This window comes from Gallus gallus, chromosome 18, assembly GCF_016699485.2.
Source record: "Gallus gallus isolate bGalGal1 chromosome 18, bGalGal1.mat.broiler.GRCg7b, whole genome shotgun sequence".
NCBI lineage: Eukaryota > Metazoa > Chordata > Aves > Galliformes > Phasianidae > Gallus > Gallus gallus.
Window position 1 is genome coordinate 11,228,213 of NC_052549.1, and position 17,263 is coordinate 11,245,475.

General features: G+C 50.6%; 1 protein-coding gene across 1 annotated transcript; it reads left to right on the forward strand.

The window, feature by feature from the left end:
- The first annotated feature begins 188 nt into the window (after positions 1-188).
- On the forward strand, positions 189-16,536 carry CDR2L (cerebellar degeneration related protein 2 like). Its single transcript, XM_426243.8, has 5 exons — positions 189-614; positions 10,141-10,253; positions 11,644-11,792; positions 12,593-12,757; positions 13,718-16,536. Exons 1-5 carry the CDS (start codon positions 536-538, stop codon positions 14,601-14,603), a joined length of 1,392 nt encoding a protein of 463 aa, XP_426243.3. The 5' UTR covers positions 189-535; the 3' UTR covers positions 14,604-16,536.
- Positions 16,537-17,263: the final 727 nt, after the last annotated feature.

Below are 17,263 nucleotides of genomic sequence, written 5' to 3' on the forward strand. Positions count from 1 at the left end.
CCGGAGAGGAGGCTGACACCCGAGGCCGCCGAGCTGCCCGTGGTGAGGCCGGACCGGGAGCCAGAGATGCCCGCACTCCGGGAGTGGAGGCTGAGGGCGACTGGGCGTGGAAGAGGAGAAGGAGGAGGAGGAGACCGGCCTCGCCCCCCCTTCCCTTTCGCCGGCTTTCCTTGCAGCATTTCCATGCTAGAGGTCTCCACCGAGCTGCGGAGAGAGGATCTGCCTGGCTGCGCCGGGCCCTCTTCCTTCCTTTGTGCATCCCCCCGCCCCGTACAAGCCGAGCCCCCCCGCCCCTCCGGCTACGTCCCCATTTAATCCCCATCTCCTGGAGCCTCCCCCGGCCCCGGCGGCAGCAGAAGCCTCCCTCGGAGAAGGCAGAGCCCCGCAGCGGGCAGGAGCCGGTTGCCACGTCGTACCACCCGCTTCCCGGCCCGCCCGGGGCACCGAGGCCGCATCCCTGCCTCCATCCCCGCTGCCGGCGGCGGTGGGGCCCCCTCGGCGCATGCTGCTCGCCTCCCCCGGCCGCTGCTGCTAAATGCTGAGCGCCGACAGGATGGAGGAGTTTCAGAGCGAGGAAGAGGAGCCCTGGTACGACCAGCAGGACCTGGAGCAGGGTAAGGCTGGGGATACGGCCAGCTGCCAGGGATGGAAGCCCAGGGGAGAGGAAAAAAACGAAACAAACGGGGAGGGCAAAAATCCCGAGTGAGGGGTGGGATACCTTATCTCAAGGCTTCTGTTTGCTCGACAAACCCAGCACTTCATCTTGCAGCCGCACCTCCATGGAAACGTCAGTTCTGCTGCTCCAAACAGCCGTCCTGAGCAGGGAAAGTTTGAGATGCAGGGAGCCCAGATCTGCCCTCAGCACCAGGCGGGTATCCTTTGGTGGTACAGCAAGCTGGTTCCCCAGAAAACATGCTGGGGGCAAAATCCAACATGGATAGTTCTGACATTGCCTTCATCTCCAGCTGGCTGCAGGAAGTCATTGGGCACACTAGTTAGAAACAGATCCATCACAAATAAGGTACTGCTAAGATGTAGGTGCTGAAAGTGTTGCCCAAAGCTCTTGCTGTCCGAGCTTAATCCCAAAGAATGCTTCTAAGTCACTTTATTACTTCTAGAGATTTCTCCAATCATCCATAAAAGTAGGAAAAATTTTGAAGGAGAGAAAGGAATGCCAAGGTTCAAACAGCAAAAATAGGTTTGCCAGAGAAAGATAAGCATTCACTTGTGTAATTTGTTCTGAAGTAACTGCCTGCATTTGCACTAGTTCTTTGTAACGTTTATCCTAAGCTGTACGGTTAGTAACTGTGTATATTTGGGGCTTCTTTTTTCTGAATGCTTACCTGCATATTTTGAGTCAATGTGCAGTCAGCAAGTAGCTGAAAGAAGTCAAGTTTCAGAGAAGCTGCCCAAGAATGAACTGCACTGGTTTGTCAATGTACAGAGAACAGTTTTCAGTACCCAAATGCAGTCACCCCTCTGACGTGTTTTGCTCTACATGCATTATGGTTCTACATCTGCTCCAGGCAGCTGACTGCCAGCAGGGACATTGCAGCCCAGCTGCAGTGCCTCTGCCCACCATCACTCCAGTACACCGTGTCATGATTTGAAGTTTGCACAGCTTCAGCTGCAGGGCAGAGGCCCAACAGGGAATGATAGCCAGCCCAGAGGGATTTTGCAGCTGGTTTTTGACCTCAATTTCTCAATTAACAGGAAGCATTAGTAGCTGGATACTAGGCCCTCTTCTTTTAAACACAACACTCAGATAAAACCAGGGCAGAGGATGAAGATGGAGCTATCAGCTGGGCAAACAGTGCAGCCTTTGACTCCTTAGAAATTCACATTTCTAGGTGACGTCTTCCCATGGCTCAGCAGGGGCCTGGGCACTGCTCCAGGGGCAGGAGGCAGACTGAGGAGCAGCAGCACTACCAATGAGTAGTGGGAGTGTTGAGCAACAAAGGACTCAGATTTTTAGCCCAACGCTGTCCCTGGTGTCAGGACTGTGAGTCAGCACTGGCTCCCAACAATGAGAACACCTTCCTGCTGCTGGCCAGTTCCCTGCTCTGTCCCAGCCATGTACATACAGAAAAGCTAACTCCGGATGATGGATTCATGCTGAGGATAAGCATCCACATTTGAGCGCACACAGGACTGGGGAAAAACAGACCCAAAACAAGGCCCAACTGTGGGGCTCACTGTCTCTGTAAGAATGGGGGCTGTGCAGGCTTGCAGAGTCAGGAGAGATGGAAAAGGCTTTAACTGAAATCAGCCAGCTGGAAAGGTCCTGCAGGGTAATCACAACTATAATTAATTTGCACAATGCATTATGAAGGACAGTGCCAGACTTGGTCCATGCCTGCCATAGCAGCATCCAGAGGTCTTTGGGGATGGCACAGCCCCGACACTGTCAGTTCAGAAACTGGGAGTGGAAGCACAGTGCAAGACATCCAGTGCAGCATGATTTAGAGACGTGCTGGCATTACTGAGAGGAGCAGCATGGCAAGGGACATGCTAAAACCATGGCTGGCAGCAGCCAGGAAGGCAGGTGACAAAAGCACAGGCTTAGAGACTGGTCCTTGGGAGCAAGGGTGGGAGAAATGAGCAGCAACATGAGCTAGGGGAGAGAAGGTTCTTCTGTGCATCAGTTGGTTGCTGTCCTTATTGTCATCTCACAGCATCAAATATTTATTATATTTACATCCAAAACTGTTTGCTAAGCAACGGATAGCTTAAGTAGGAGCTCCATGATGATTATGTTAGTTAACCATTTTAGCACCGTGGAGGAAACCATGCTTTCAGTTCCGTGCTGAGCACCTGTTACTTTTCTTCCCATCCTCCACAGAGCTTTGGCTTGTTGAATTAACTCAGTTTTCCCAAGAGAACAAACCCCAGTTATTCTTTCCCTCCCGAAGGACCCACAGGGACTGACTGCATCCATCACATGCCTCGGAGGCAGCAGGACCCAGACCCCAGCCTCCCACCACATCCAAGTGGACTAGTGCCTTCAGAACCCTTGACCTGTTCCCTAACAATAATCCCACACTGTTCAAGGTGATGTACCAACAACCTTAGCAGGTAGAAACATAGGCTCACATCCTAGCCAAGAGCTTTGATAATAAGGAAATAGTAGTGGTGTCCTCTGGGTTGTCTCATTCTTATGATTTAAAGAAAGCTGTAAAAATGGAGCTCTAATTGCTTACTAGCATCACTTTGCTTACTGCTGTGCTTTCTAAGCAGGAATAGATATCAAGGACTGCTTTGATTCAGCCACAACCTCATCTTACCCAGGCTGGGGGAGCAGCGCCTGTAAGTGCTGCAGCAGGATACAGCTGCGGCAAACCTTTCTCCAGCCACTGGGAGCTGTGATGTGGCTACAATTGCATCACACCCTGAGTACAGGGTGTATGTGCAACCAGACCCCAAGAGAATGAATAGAAGCTAAAATTAGATAATCTGAGCTGGGGACAAGCGAGGATGTCTTTTCAGCTCATCAGAAGCATTTGTGTTCAGAAGGCCACGTGCCAGCAGAAGCACATCTGGATCCACACAGAGCAGAACAGACCCAGCAGCTATCTGACAGCTCTCTGGCCTTTATCTCCTCCTTCCCACATCCGCATCTTCCCAGCCTCCCTCCTCTATGCCAGCACTCAGGTCTAAGCCAAAGAGCAGAGTGCAGCCCAACAGGAGGGCTCCCAGCACTTTCAGGAGCCTGAATACAGCCTCAGTGTGTTAGCCAGGAGGACAAGGAACCAGAACCATCCCGTCACCACTGCAAGACCAACAGCCTTCTCCTACTGGGCAGCCACAGAAACTTTTGGGCCAAACCATCTGCAATGCAGGCTAAGGACCTTATGGCTGTCACCTCTAAAGGTCTCCAGATTTAAGTATCTTAATCCCTCCTCCTCCTGCCAAGCACCTGACTGCTTTGCTAAGAAGAAAAATGACACAAGGTGCTGAGCTTGCACCACACTCCTCACTCATCCATGTGAAGACCCAGGGTCAGCAGTACACTGATGACCAGCTGCAACTATACCCATCAATTTTCTGCATCACTCAGCCTACACAGGGTGGTCCATACAGCTGCAATCACATTTTGCTTGCCCAAACATTGGGGAGCAGGTAGCACCCCAAAATCTGTCCCTCATGCTGCCTTCCTGGCAGCCCAGCTCCGCAGGTGAGCCCTGCAGCCTGCATGCCTTCCAGCAGCACAGCAGCTGCCCTTCGTCCCTGCAGCAGAGCAGGACAGTGCTGCCTGCATAGCTGAGGCACTCGTTTAGCTGTGCGCTGCCACAGGTAGGTTGTGGAAGTGGAAAGCTTTCGGTGACTAGTTGCTGAGCTGCTTGGAGGTGATCAGAAGGACTAAAGCACAGGAAAATAAGGTGACATTTTGGTTAGTCTTCAAGGAGAGGAAGGGGTGAGAGCCTCCAATTCTGGGTAGAAAAATATCCATATGCATTTTCCTAGAATGTAAATTATCCTGCTATGTGAAGGAGGCAAGCAGACAGGGAGTAAGAATCCCACACAGTGACTCCCAGGACCTGCCTCCTGTCTGACAAAGAAACTCCTTTCTATGTCTGCTGAACCTGGGGCACATAGTTCCAGCTGTGGGAAGGAGCAGAACTGGGGGAACTGCTGTGTGTTTGCAGCCTCAGGGCTGTCCTGAAGGACCTCCTGCCCACAGCAGCCCCAGCTGCTGCTTCCGTGTGGGCTAAAGAAACTTGAGGACAGCATCCATCCATGGTTCTATCTGTCATTGCTGTGGGCAGCTGTAGCAGTTGTGCTGAACTTGGTTGCCCCAGAATTGCTCAGGACCTGTGTTCCCTCCAGCAGCAGCAGCCGAGTCAGCCAGCAAGAGCTGTGGGTGGGGTGCTGATCCTCCCTGGTGCTGGGTCAGTTACAGCCTCCTGCCTCCAAAACCATCTGGGAGATTCCCACATGGCAGCAGTCCATGCATTTGTGTCTTTAGCTTTAAAAGTAAAAGCCTCTCTCTATTCACAGTTCCCCACATCCCAACATAATTAATTAGCTAGAACTTTGCTGCCTGGAGAAAGTGTGTCCACAGGAAAGTATTGGCTTCCTTTCTCTCTCCTCTTTCCTCACTTCTTCTCCTCATCTCCCTTGTATGTATTTATTTAGGACTCTTTCTGATCCACCTGCACAACCAGAGCCTCCACCAGTCATCGAGCTCTTAGAAACCATCTAAGCCTACAAGGCAAACACAGGTGTGGAGGCTGTTTAGATAAGGGAACAGCAGGGAAAGACACAGATGCAGCCCAACCTAGCACACGCTGTGTTATCATGCTCTAATGATGTAGCAAAACACAAGTCGATGGCTGCAGGCACAGGGATGGGACTGCTGTAGATGAGTTTGTGTAGATGCATACAGCTTATAAGCAGGGACAGACAACCTAGGGCTCAGGCATTAACGTACCCCCCACGCATGGAGAGCCTCGCTGCCACAGCATAGCACAGACATTACATCCCTGAGCCCCTGCCCTGCCCAGGGATGGGATTCACTCCCAGGGAGCAGGTGCGGTCATTGCTCTCATTGCCCACCGAGGTTTCCCAGTCCTTGGTGGTAGCATCTTTGCACCAGGGACTGGAGCTGCAGAGGCAGCACAGACAGAGCTGCTCTTGCTGCTCTTTGCTTGCCTTGAGTCCCTGCAAACTGCATCTTTGTGGCCATAGGAGCTTCCCTCTGCCAGGGCTGCTTGCAAATCCAAAGGCAGCCCATAGGTTCAGAACAAACTACACAAGGCAAAAAACAAAAACAAAAAAAAAAAACAAAAGCAAGCAGGCAATCCAGCAAATCTCATTAGACTAACAGAACTGCCCATGTGCCCAGTGCCAGCTCAGCCCAACTGAAGCCACGCTTGGAATGGGCATGTTTACGTGGCTTTTCCACATATGCCTGTAGGTTGTTTGTGAGATGTGCAATGGCACTTGCTTTATCTGCACCCCAGTGCATTCCCTTGCATAGGCTTGTATGGGCTAAGCACCGATTCCCTCCATCACCTGTCATGGAGCAGCAGTAGGAGATATACAACAGCTGATCTTCATTGTAATGTATCCAGACAGCACAATCCCTTGCAACTACAGAGAAAAATAAATGAGCAGTAAGCACACCCTACCCTGGGGTAAACCAGCACAGCATCATTTATTTAGATTTTGAAAGGAATAATTGCACCTGCCCTTGACTCTAAGTACCCGTGTGTAATGGAGCAGACAGCAAATGCAATCAAATTAAACATCAACAGCATTAAACATCAGTTCTTAACTCTCAACCTACCCCATCCATCAGCTCACAATCACCCTGCACTTCCTCCAGAGTCCATGCACCAGGATTCTGCTCGCTGCTCCTCCCCGGTCCTCAGCAGGTGAATTTGCTGTTGGCAGCAGCAGGAGGAGCAGCCCTCACTGCAGGCCATTTAGGAAAGGCCTAATTACCACAAGGAACTTCTAAATAGACTGAACCAAAGGACACATCCTGCATAAAGCTCTGCACAGTGTGAGCCCAAGGACCTCTAACACCCCTTGGCAAGCCTGCCTGGCTCACACAACTGCAGATCCCCACCAGCTCTCCCCAGGGACAGAGGGGCATTTAAACCCCTTTAACCATCTGCATCAGCCCTTCAGTACCTGCTGAAAATCCCCAGACTTCAGCATTTCCTGAGGATATGGACCAGGTTTGTCCCATCCTGACCACTGAGAACTCTAGGAAGAGCTGGGTTTCACATGAGAGAGAGGATGGGGGGAAAGCCTAAAGTGGTGCTCTAGATGGTGGCTTCCTCCAGAAAGCTGAATTTACAAATACAGTGACACAGTTGTGCCGAGAGCTGCTGAAACATGCCCTGCCCAACACAAAGCTGCAACCAAGGATAGAGAAAAGCATCTTTCAGGATGCCCAAGGAGATGCAGGCCAGCACCAGAACAAGAACAGCTGCAGATTTCTGTGCCGTAATGCAAGCTGCCCCAGCCAGGAGGCATCCAGCCCCACAGCAGCACACATCTGCCTGCACAGGGATTGCTGCACGATGCTGCTGCAGAGGAACACCCTGTGCCTTGTTGCACAGCCTCTTCAAGAGAGTGACAACCTGCTGCCGAATCAGGGCTTTTTTTGGGGGGGTGCGGGAGGATGTTACCCAGTGATGCAGACCCAGCACAATTACCTCTGGGTCACCTCTGCAGCTGCAAGACAGTTGCCTCCCAGGATGAAGGGAAAACACTGCAACAGCAGCAGCTCCCCTGTGCTAGGCACTGCCCAGATCCAACGCCAACTCCCCTCCCACCCTCTGCTCTCTCTCCTCTTTATCTCCCTCCTTGCTTTCCCATAGAAGCTCACAGGGAAGCACAGCCCTCTCTCTCTAGAGGCAGATCTTTGTTTAGGGACTCAGAGCGTCTCCTTGGCTGTATTCATTCTCAGGGTCATGGTCCCCACCTCCCAGAGAGAATTTGATCAACGCCATCTCCTCTAATCCCTTTCACAAGCCTGCTGTCCCTAAGGGCACTCTTTATAAGTTAAATGTTGGCTATTTCATGGGTGCTGCCTTCAGCACCACCATGCACCATGGCTCCATTTCTCCATCTGCACAGAGCAGGGACGGAGGCATCACACTAACTGCTGAATTAGCGCAGGCTGTACAGCACTGGCTGCCCAACCTGATGGTGGAAAAGAAAAGAGGAATACAAAAGCCTGGGGGGAACTTTGTAGAGAGAATCCCTGAACGGTCCTTACTCCACTGGAAGATCCCACTGATAAATTCACACCCAGCCCTAGGTTGCTGTGGTCTCTATGGAGAGGAACCGTGTGCTACCCAAGCCTGCTTGAGTTAATCACAGCTTTTCTAATCAAGATGAATCTGCTCTAAAGATGACATTAAAACACATCCCTACAGCATCTCCTCCCTCCTACAGCCCAGGGAAAACAACAGGTGGGAAGGAACGGACTCAGCAGGTGTGGGGCAGACAGGATTAGGGGGATGTTTCAGCTGGCTGGCAGGGAGTGTGCGTGATGATGGCTGAGGCAGTTTAGTGACCCTGAAAGGACCAATTCCCCCATGTCTTTCAAGCCTGGAATCTCTCAGGCCCTTAAGTTCACAATGGAAAGGAATCAATTTCCCCCTTGGAGCTCAGCCCTGTTCTTTCTTCTTTTCCACTTGTCCCCAAACACTGCCCATTTCCCCCATTAAATAATTGCTGACAGCGTCCTTTAAATTACAATGTAGGATCTCACACTACATAATCCACTTAACTCAACTCTAGCTGATTAAATTGGATGCCATATGGTGAGAGAGCACTGGGGTAATCCGTGGGGATGGGGGGGACACTTAACTCATTACCTGAAGCCTTCTGCTCCATGCCAGGCTCTCCCTGCTGCAGAGATCAGGTAGGACAGATGCGATTTGCAGCGTGCCCCTCTCCAGCAAGGACGCTGGCTCTGGCAAGGTGGCAGTGCCACTAAACACCATCCCAAGCAGCTTAAAGGCACAAGTTCTCCTCTGTCTTTGCTGGTGTCTGGCTGTTTCTCCAGTCCCTAGCTGGCACAGCAAACACTCACTCCCCTGAGAGCACTTTGGAAACCAGAAAAATTCAGTGCTCAACAAAAAGAAGTCTATCCTAGAAGGATACATCCCTACAACCCAGGAGGGCTCACAGATTAAAGAGACATTTCTTAGAGTAACACCCTAAATAAGGGCACTGCTGAGAGACCCTTCCCATAGTAAAGGGGAGATCAGAAGACACACAGCAACTGCTAGGGAGATGCCCCCCAGCACCACTGGGGCCAAAGCAATTGTCACTCAAACTAATAACACGACAGCACTTCCCACAGCATTATCCAACAGGAGGATCACATCCTAGCACTCCTCCCATGTAAGAGGCTGTGTCCAAGCAGCCAGCATCAGCCTCATTTTACAACATGACTTCTAAAATGAGCAATTTTCCCAACCACAGGATATACCCAAGGGGTCCTGATTCCCCTTCTATTATCCTATTAATAAATTATCACTGCTTACCAATCAACTGCATATCCAAATTAACTGCAGGAAGAAACTAGAACGGCTCTCAGCCCCAGCAGAGCCTCTATGAAACACGTTATAGCTGCATGCTGGGGACCAGGGTAGAAATAGGCTGAGGAAATGCCAGGGCAGGAGCAGTAACACATACCAGTGCCTGTTTTCCTACCTTCTTGCTTTGAAAGCTTGGGGTCAGGCTTATATTCTGCCATCAAACAAGCCAGGCTCTCTCTCCTCTCTCTCCGCCCCCCCCCCACAAGAGAGCACCAAGGGAAACAAACACCCATACAATCACCTGAAGCTGGGCTTTATAAAGGCAACCAATTGCTTTGAAAGCAAAGGGCTATGATCAGAGTCAGCTGTGCCACCACAGGCTCACAAACAGCATCACCTGAGGAGCTCAAGCTTTGGCCTACATAGGAATCACAGAGTCCTGGGATGGAGTTTCTTCACCCAAGACAGCAAACTCAGTAATTTAAGCAGCTCATTCTCTCAATGTCTGTTTTTCCTACACTCCTCCTAACACCCAAAAATCTCAACAGCCTCCTCAAAGCATTCAGAGGTGGCAGTGAGGGAATACGTAGCATCAGTCCTCACCTCGGAGCTACCCAGAGGAGTGCAGCAAGGCTGCAAGGCTGCCAACCCCTGGGGCCATGCATGATTCTATTGCTCATGTCACTCTGTTAGTGGTGATGGATGGAGGCTGACAGGGACAGCAGGGCAATCCCTTCATTAGAAATAACAATATCATTTACAGAGCATCCCCAAGGCTCTGCAGGGCTTCACCAACCCTTGCTCTCATCCTGGAGGGTGCTGAGCCCCACTCAGCCCCACAGGAGATGGGGATGAAAATGGGGATGGGATGGGGGACTGATCTTCAGCTTCAGCTAAGCCTCATGGGTCTGATCCTGGCTGCACCGTGCATGGTGCCATGCAGAAAGGTGATGTACGATGTCCCAAGCTCAGCCACCCCTTGGTCATGCAGCCTAGCAAGATGGAATAGGGCAGATTCTGAATGTCCTATAAATGTGTATCTGCATCAAAACCTGCTGCTAAAGCAGCCCTGTGTAAAGCAAGCTGTGCTTGGAGCAGGAACCACAGCGACTTTGTCCGTTCTGCTTTTCAGACTTGCACTTGGCTGCTGAGCTGGGGAAGACACTGCTGGAGCGCAACAAGGAGCTGGAGGAGTCCCTGCAGCAGATGTATGCCACCAATGAAGAGCAAGTCCAGGAAATCGAGGTGGGGACACACACTGGGGACAGGAGCAGCCGGGTCACCGCTGTCACCTTGGAGTGACACTGCCAGTCCCAGCAGCACAGATTGCAGGAAGGGATGTGCCATGGGGGATGGAAGCTGAAGTCCCTTCCATATGCGCCTGCAGCAGGGTGGATTAAGGTCTGAATGAGGTGCTCCCATTCCCCGCTGACTGACCCTCTCACCCCGTGCACAGATGTGCACTAGATTTTGGCACCAGTGTTGGTTGCAGCTGGGGCACATGTGGCCTCTTCCTGCCCACCCACCAACCTCTGTGCTCATTTCTCAGCACTCCTCTGCTGCTTTTCCTTGGTTTCAAGCGCTCTTAATCACGTTTGTTCTCGGCCAGCCCCTTGGCACCCCCTGAACACAGCCTCCTTTGTCCAAGGCACAAAACAGCTCTTTCTCAAAAAGCTGCAATCTGCAATGCTGTTTCATGCACTCTTTGGGGTCAGGGCATTACTGCCCACCGCGCCAAGCTGAGAGGCTTAAACTCACTGTGCAGGGCGGGTTTGCATCTATTGGAAGACTTCCAGAGATCTGTGAATTAAAAAAAGATTGGAAACCGCCAATTTACAAAGACACGGGGCAGAGACAGGCAGGGAACTCCCAGCACGTGGCACTGCAAGGAGGGGGGAGAAGTGCTTTGTGTCTTCACAGCCCTGGATTTAGGGTCTGATCCCAGCCAATGCCCTTGTGCCAGGCTGTGTGGGGTGAAAGCTTTCAGACTGCTGCAGAGGCTGCAGGAAGGGAGCTGTGGTCACAGCTCTCACATTTCACAGATTCAGATTTTCTGCAGCCTGAGTTCCTACAGAAATGCAGCCTCTGCGATTGATCTGTCAGACAATGCAGTAACCATTGGGCCAAGCACACTCAGCTCCAGTGAAGGGTCACATTCTCAGGGATATCGATTTCCTTGGGGTATTGTGAATAAAAAAGAAGCCAAGTAGAGAGAGTGAGGTTAGTGCTCTTCACAGAGGACGGGGGTGGGGGGTCAGTCATGTTTTAGACACACAATCATGTAAGAATGAATACCTCCACTGGAAGAGGCTTCAGTCAGGTGGAGGATAAACTGGCCACATGACACAATGAAGCTAAGGCTGTAGGAACTTGAGTTAATCACAGCTTTTCTAATCAAGATGAATCTGCTCCAAAGATGACATTAAAACACATCCCTACAGCATCCCCTCCCTCCTACAGCCCAGGGAAAACAACAAGTGGGAAGGAACTGACTCAGCAGGTGTGGGGCAGACAGGATTAGGGGGATGTTTCAGCTGGCTGGCAGGGAGTGTGTGTGATGATGGCTGAGGCAGTGCCCATGAAACAACCTGGATTTGGGATGTGGAGTGTTTTTCTTCTCTTTTTTTAATTGCAGTACCTGACCAAGCAGCTTGAGATGCTACGGCAGATGAACGAGCAGCATGCCAAAGTCTATGAGCAGCTAGACCTGACGGCACGGGACCTGGAGCTGGCAAATCAGAAGCTCGTGCTGGAAAGCAAGACATCTCAACAGAAGATACAATGGTACGGCCTTCCCATGCGGTGAGGCTAGGACTCCAATCCCCCCTTCCCCCTGCCCCAGGGCTCAGCATCCTCTCGCTGCTCCAACCATTCTCTTATCAGCCAGGTTTGACAGCTGGGACCAGGCAGAGAGAGGCACGGAGCCCTTCCTGCATGGAGGATGAGCTTCTTTCAATAAGAGGCATATGATGGTACAAGGGAGGTCCTGAGCATGCAGCCCAGCAGCGCACTGGGCACGGATCCAGCATTTAGCTAGACTAGTTTGTCGATAATTTCTTTACATACAATAGCCTCATGACCAAGGTCATCCCTCGAAACAGACTAAGCCATGTCCTTGTGCCACAGCATCTTCTGCAAACAGCTGTGCAGATGGGGAGTCTCAAAGCAGAGGGGGAGTTTTGGAACAGCTTTAGGAACTGTGCTCACAGCCAGAATAAAACAAAATCTCTGCCCAGTGCTTATTTCTACAAGAGAAACAAGAGGAAGAGTAAAGTGCATGAGCCCTTGTAGTGCAGAGATATTCCACAATAGTGCTCATGTCCCAGAGCTGACTCAACCAGCAGATTTGAGGACAGAGGGTCTCCTGTTGGTATATCCCTTGGCACTGCTTTAGTCCTCCCTTTTCTACAACCCGCCCCAACCAAAAGAGACAGCAGCCTCTGCCGTGACAGCAAGCACTGTCACGCTCTCAAGGCACGCACTAGGACCTCCATAGATTGGCTATGGGGGGCGAAAAAAACCCTCTCAAAGATCTGTGACCGCTGTGCCCAACTCCTCTCCTGTGCTCCCTGCTCTCTCCGTAGCTTGACAGAAACGATCGAGGGGCTGCAGAACCAGGTGGAGGAGCTGCAGAAGCAGGTGGAGGAGATGCGGAGCTTGGAGCAGCTCCGCATACGACGAGAGAAGAGGGAGCGGCGCCGAACCATCCACACCTTCCCCTGCCTGAAGGAGCTGTGCTCCAGCCCCAGGTATGGAGCAGGGAGGGCAGAGCTGTACTTCTGGCAGCCCTACAGCCTTCTGCCCCTGTCCTCTGCCCGTCTGCAGGGAGGCAGAGGGTCAGCCTCTCTGGCAAAACTCAGGACAATTCCAGCAACTCCCATAGCCCCAGCAGCACAAATCAAGGTATGCCACATGCTGTACAAACACCTTCAGCACTATTGCACACTTGAGCCTCCTTAAATCCCTGCCATCGTGCTAATTCACTGACCCTCTAAGGATGTTTCTTGCTCAGCTTTGTCCATAATAGAGGCTTCTTTAAATAGATAAGTAATCAATAAAGTTTTTTACTGAAAGCATTCACTACAAGAGGATACAAACAGCAGCACAGGGGATGTTATGAGGGTATAATAACCCCTGGCAAAATCCACTTTGTGTCCCAGCGGTTCTTCCCCCACATCCCCCCAGTGTCCCTCTATGCCTCGTGCCCACAGTGTGTTGTTGCTCTGCAGTCAGCTCTGAAGGTCATTCTGCCCTTCAGGAACTTGGAAATTTGTTCAATACCCCCCGCCTTCCGCCATGCCTCCCAGGGAAGCCATGGAGCTTTCCTTTTTCCAATCTGTTCTAACAAGATGGGATGCCACAGGCACTTCACTGAGGAGGAAAAAATGATTTCCCAATAGAAGGGGGAAGTGCACTGTATTGCTTCCCAGGAAGGGAGCAATGAAGAAGAGGCAACTCATCACATCAGCATCTCCTTCTGCCCCCTCCTCGCTTTGTGACTCCTGGAGGATTTGGAACTGGCTGCCCAGGGAGATGGTGGAGTCACCATCCATGGGGGTGTTCAGAACTGTGGAGATGTGGTACTGAGGGATGTGGTCAGTGGGCATGGTGGGATGGGCTGGGGTTGGGCTGGATGACCTTAAGGATCTTTTCCAACCTTAATGATTCTATGATTCTTTGATTTGCTCACACACTTTCTACTCTTCCAGGTATGAAGACGCATTCCAGGTCCACAACTCCTCAACAGAGTTCAACCAGAAGCCACTGGAGCAGGAGAACGAGCGCCTCCAAGCCATGGTGGACTCCTTGAGGTCCCAGGTGAACCAGGAGAAGCAGCGGAAGGAGCGGGTTGAGCGGGAGTACAGCTCCGTGATTCAGGAGTACTCGGACCTCGAGCAGCGCGTGTGTGAGATGGAGCACTGCAAGCTGCGCATCAAGGAGCTGGAGGCAGAGCTCCTGGAGCTGCAGCAGATGAAACAAGTCAAGAAGTATCTGCTCAGCAGGGAAGACAACCTGTCCGAGGCCCTCCTGGAGCCACTGAATAATGCCCCAGAAGCAGATTACATTGACCTCTCAGAGGAAGAGGGAGGGAAAAGTCACGGGCCCTCAATGACACCTTCCCCAAACCACCCCGTCCGGAAGAGCTGCAGTGACACAGCTCTCAACGCCATTGTCACCAAGGATGCTGTGAGCCGGCACGAGGGCAATTACACACTGCATGCCAACAATGTGCGCAAACGGGGTATGTCCATCCTGAGGGAGGTGGACGAGCAGTATCATGCCCTGCTGGAGAAGTATGAGGAGCTCCTGAGTAAATGCCGGCAGCACAAGGACAGCGTGCGTCACGCAGGGGTGCAGACCTCCCGCCCTATTTCTCGTGACAGCTCCTTTAGAGACTTCCGGGGAGAAGGGTTTGAGTTGGAAGAGCGGAAATCCATGGAGAAGACCATCAGCAAACACGTGGAGGCCGTGGACAAGCGGCTGGAGCAGAGTCAGCCCGAGTACAAGGCTCTTTTTAAGGAGATCTTCTCCCGCATCCAGAAAACAAAAGCAGACATCAATGCCACAAAGGTGAAAAACAAGAGCAGCAAATGAGCCCTGCCCCTCTGCGATCCCCGCGTGCTATCCCAACAGCCAAGTCTTCTCTTCAGCTCCAGGAAACATCACCAGCCCCACTGCTTTGAAGGCTTGAGAGGCCTCATGTTGTGTTCTCGTATGGGAAGGGAGTGTCCATGGTGTAATTGCAAGGAAATGTCACATAGACTCAGTTCACGTTTTTAAGCTTGGGCTCTGGTGACTTGTTGGACAAATTGTACATTGTAGTTAGAGGATTTCAGAATCTGTATGATGGATCTCTGCATGAGCCAGACATCTCAACAGCAACAGAAACCACACCACAAAGAACTGTTCACCTCCTCCACCCTTTTCAGCTTGTCTTACAGTCCAGTTACCTGTGAGCAAAAGCCTGGATGTCCTCCAGCACTGCAGCAGCTGGAGTGCGGCTTCACAGCAAAGCAGTAAAAGCCATCAGAACTTCAGGGGCTGCTTGAGAACACCAGCCCAAGCCTTCACGTTGGTTTTATGGCTAAGAACCTACTCTTGTACCCAAGAGACCCACTCCCACCTTCCCCCTTCACCAAAGGGCAGTACGTTCTTGCTGTTCAAGCCATTCTCTTGTCAGTCAGGTTTTTCAGCTATTTACAATGCAAGCTCATTGCAACTGGAAAAACTTGAAGAGAAACATAGAACTGATCGTTCTGTCTTCATCGATGTCACTTAGTAACTCACTCCATACCCTCCAGACTTTGTAGGCATATGGGATTTCCTCGCTTTAAATCTCTCCCAGTATTTCAGCCCAGGTGACTTGCTGTGCCTGGCAGAAACTTGATGACCAGGGCTTTCCCATAAGCTAGATAAGAAGTGCTGTTACAGTTTCAGAGACATGCTTTCACCTCACTGTCCGGGTAGCAGCCCTCTGCACTGTGCTATCCAACAGGACATCATTGCCTCCATTGCAGCATGCTCCTTCAATACAGCTTGCATGGGCTTGCAAAGCTACCTAGCAGTGACTCATGTGCAAGTAGAAGGATAAAGCACCACACTCGTACAGCATTGGGACCACTGGACCCAACAGTGCTGATCACACATTGCCCTATGCTTTTGCTCTAAGTTCCCAGTCAAGAGGACAGATTTCAGTCTTCTGTTGAAAATAATCTATCTTGGCTGAGATACCATCTCCAAAGGTCATCACCTCTTATGTTCCAGCTCACTTTCCAGCACTGAAATCTCTTCACTTTTGCTTCCGCAGACATGCAAACACAGCCCAATGGCCACTGCAGTCTCAGGAATCACCACTTTCCATTTTTCATAAACTAGAAGTTGACCTTGTTTGGACAGACACATGTTTTAGGCAGAGAAGCAGTATTTCATTACAGCTTAGGCAACACCCTGAGCACTGTGCCACAAGAAATGAGCAGTTCAGTGTAAGCTACCTATTCTGTGCTGGCCTGGAGAAACTGTAGGCCAAATTTGGATTCTGCTTTCACCAGCTTACATCCCAAAAATTTGGGTAAATAGTTGGGATTTTTGCAACATTTATTTATGTCAGTCTGAATTTGGCTTTGGAGGGAGAAGACTGTTAAAACTTAACTATCCTCTAAGTCTTGAGCCTTGACACTATGAAGAGCTACCTTTCTTTCACTCACAATGGAATTAATGCAAAAAATATCCCCTCCGTCCTTCATCTTTCGTTAAGCTGAGTACCACTGAGGTCAGTCGGCAGGGCGCAGTGCCCAAACCCACCTGCTCCAGAAGCCTTCTCCTCTACTCCTCACCACCAAACACCCCTTGCTTCCAAGCTCTGCATCTTCAGGTGCCCTATGGCCCCTGGCTCAAGAAAATTAGGAGCCATCAGCACGACTGTGGCTACCAGCTCTATAACAGTATGGAGAACCTTCATGCCTTATTTATTTATAATGGAAAGCAGTTGACTAAAAATAAATAAACAAAATGAACAATGGCAACAAAAGCTGTGTCCAGTTGATTTTCTCAGAGTACTCCAGTTTCTGTGCTATTACAGGAGCTGGCATGACCAGCTCCAGTGCCCTCATACATTTGTACCAGGGGATCTCTGAAGCAATGTCACTTTAAGTCAGCCAGCATTTCCTCTGCAATCACCTGGTTGTTGCATACTCATGGGAAGAGGACTGCCTTCACTTTCCATTTTAAACAATAGTGCATGAATCAGCATCCCAGTTAAGCACACATCAGATGAAATATATTTTCAAATGCTTTATTCTCTTCTCAGATAAAAAGAAACACTGGTACCCTCAGAGCTCAGACTTTCTTTAAAGCTCTTTTTACTTTTAGGTCCAGCACAACAATTATGTCTTTGATTATCATGTACGATTTGGGTCAAATAACTGCTTCAGGCTTCTTTGCAGAAAGCAGAGAGGATACGCTGAACTATACTGCTGCATTCTTTATATAATGCACACGTTGTGCACTTGGACTAAGAGCATTTGCCACATGATGGAAAACACTCTTCTGTTAGCTCAGAAGTTTCTAAAACTGCATCATTTCTAAGTTATAATTCAAACGTTGTTTTCATTTGGGTTTTTGAAAACCAGATATCAAAAAATGACTGATGTAAGTAACAGGATATTAGTGCTTTGTTTAAGAAAGCAGCAGCTGCCATAGATCTGCAGTTTGTTCAGCTAAGTGCTGAGGGCATTCTTCTGCATCCGAAAATATGA

Excerpts from the sequence above, each read along its gene's own strand:
- CDR2L (XM_426243.8), top strand. The coding sequence starts at position 536 with ATGCTGAGCGCCGACAGGATGGAGGAGTTTCAGAGCGAGGAAGAGGAG. Across the intron at positions 615-10,140 it reads CCAGCAGGACCTGGAGCAGG|ACTTGCACTTGGCTGCTGAG; the intron begins GTAAGGCTGGGG and ends TCTGCTTTTCAG. Across the intron at positions 11,793-12,592 it reads TCTCAACAGAAGATACAATG|CTTGACAGAAACGATCGAGG; the intron begins GTACGGCCTTCC and ends CTCTCTCCGTAG.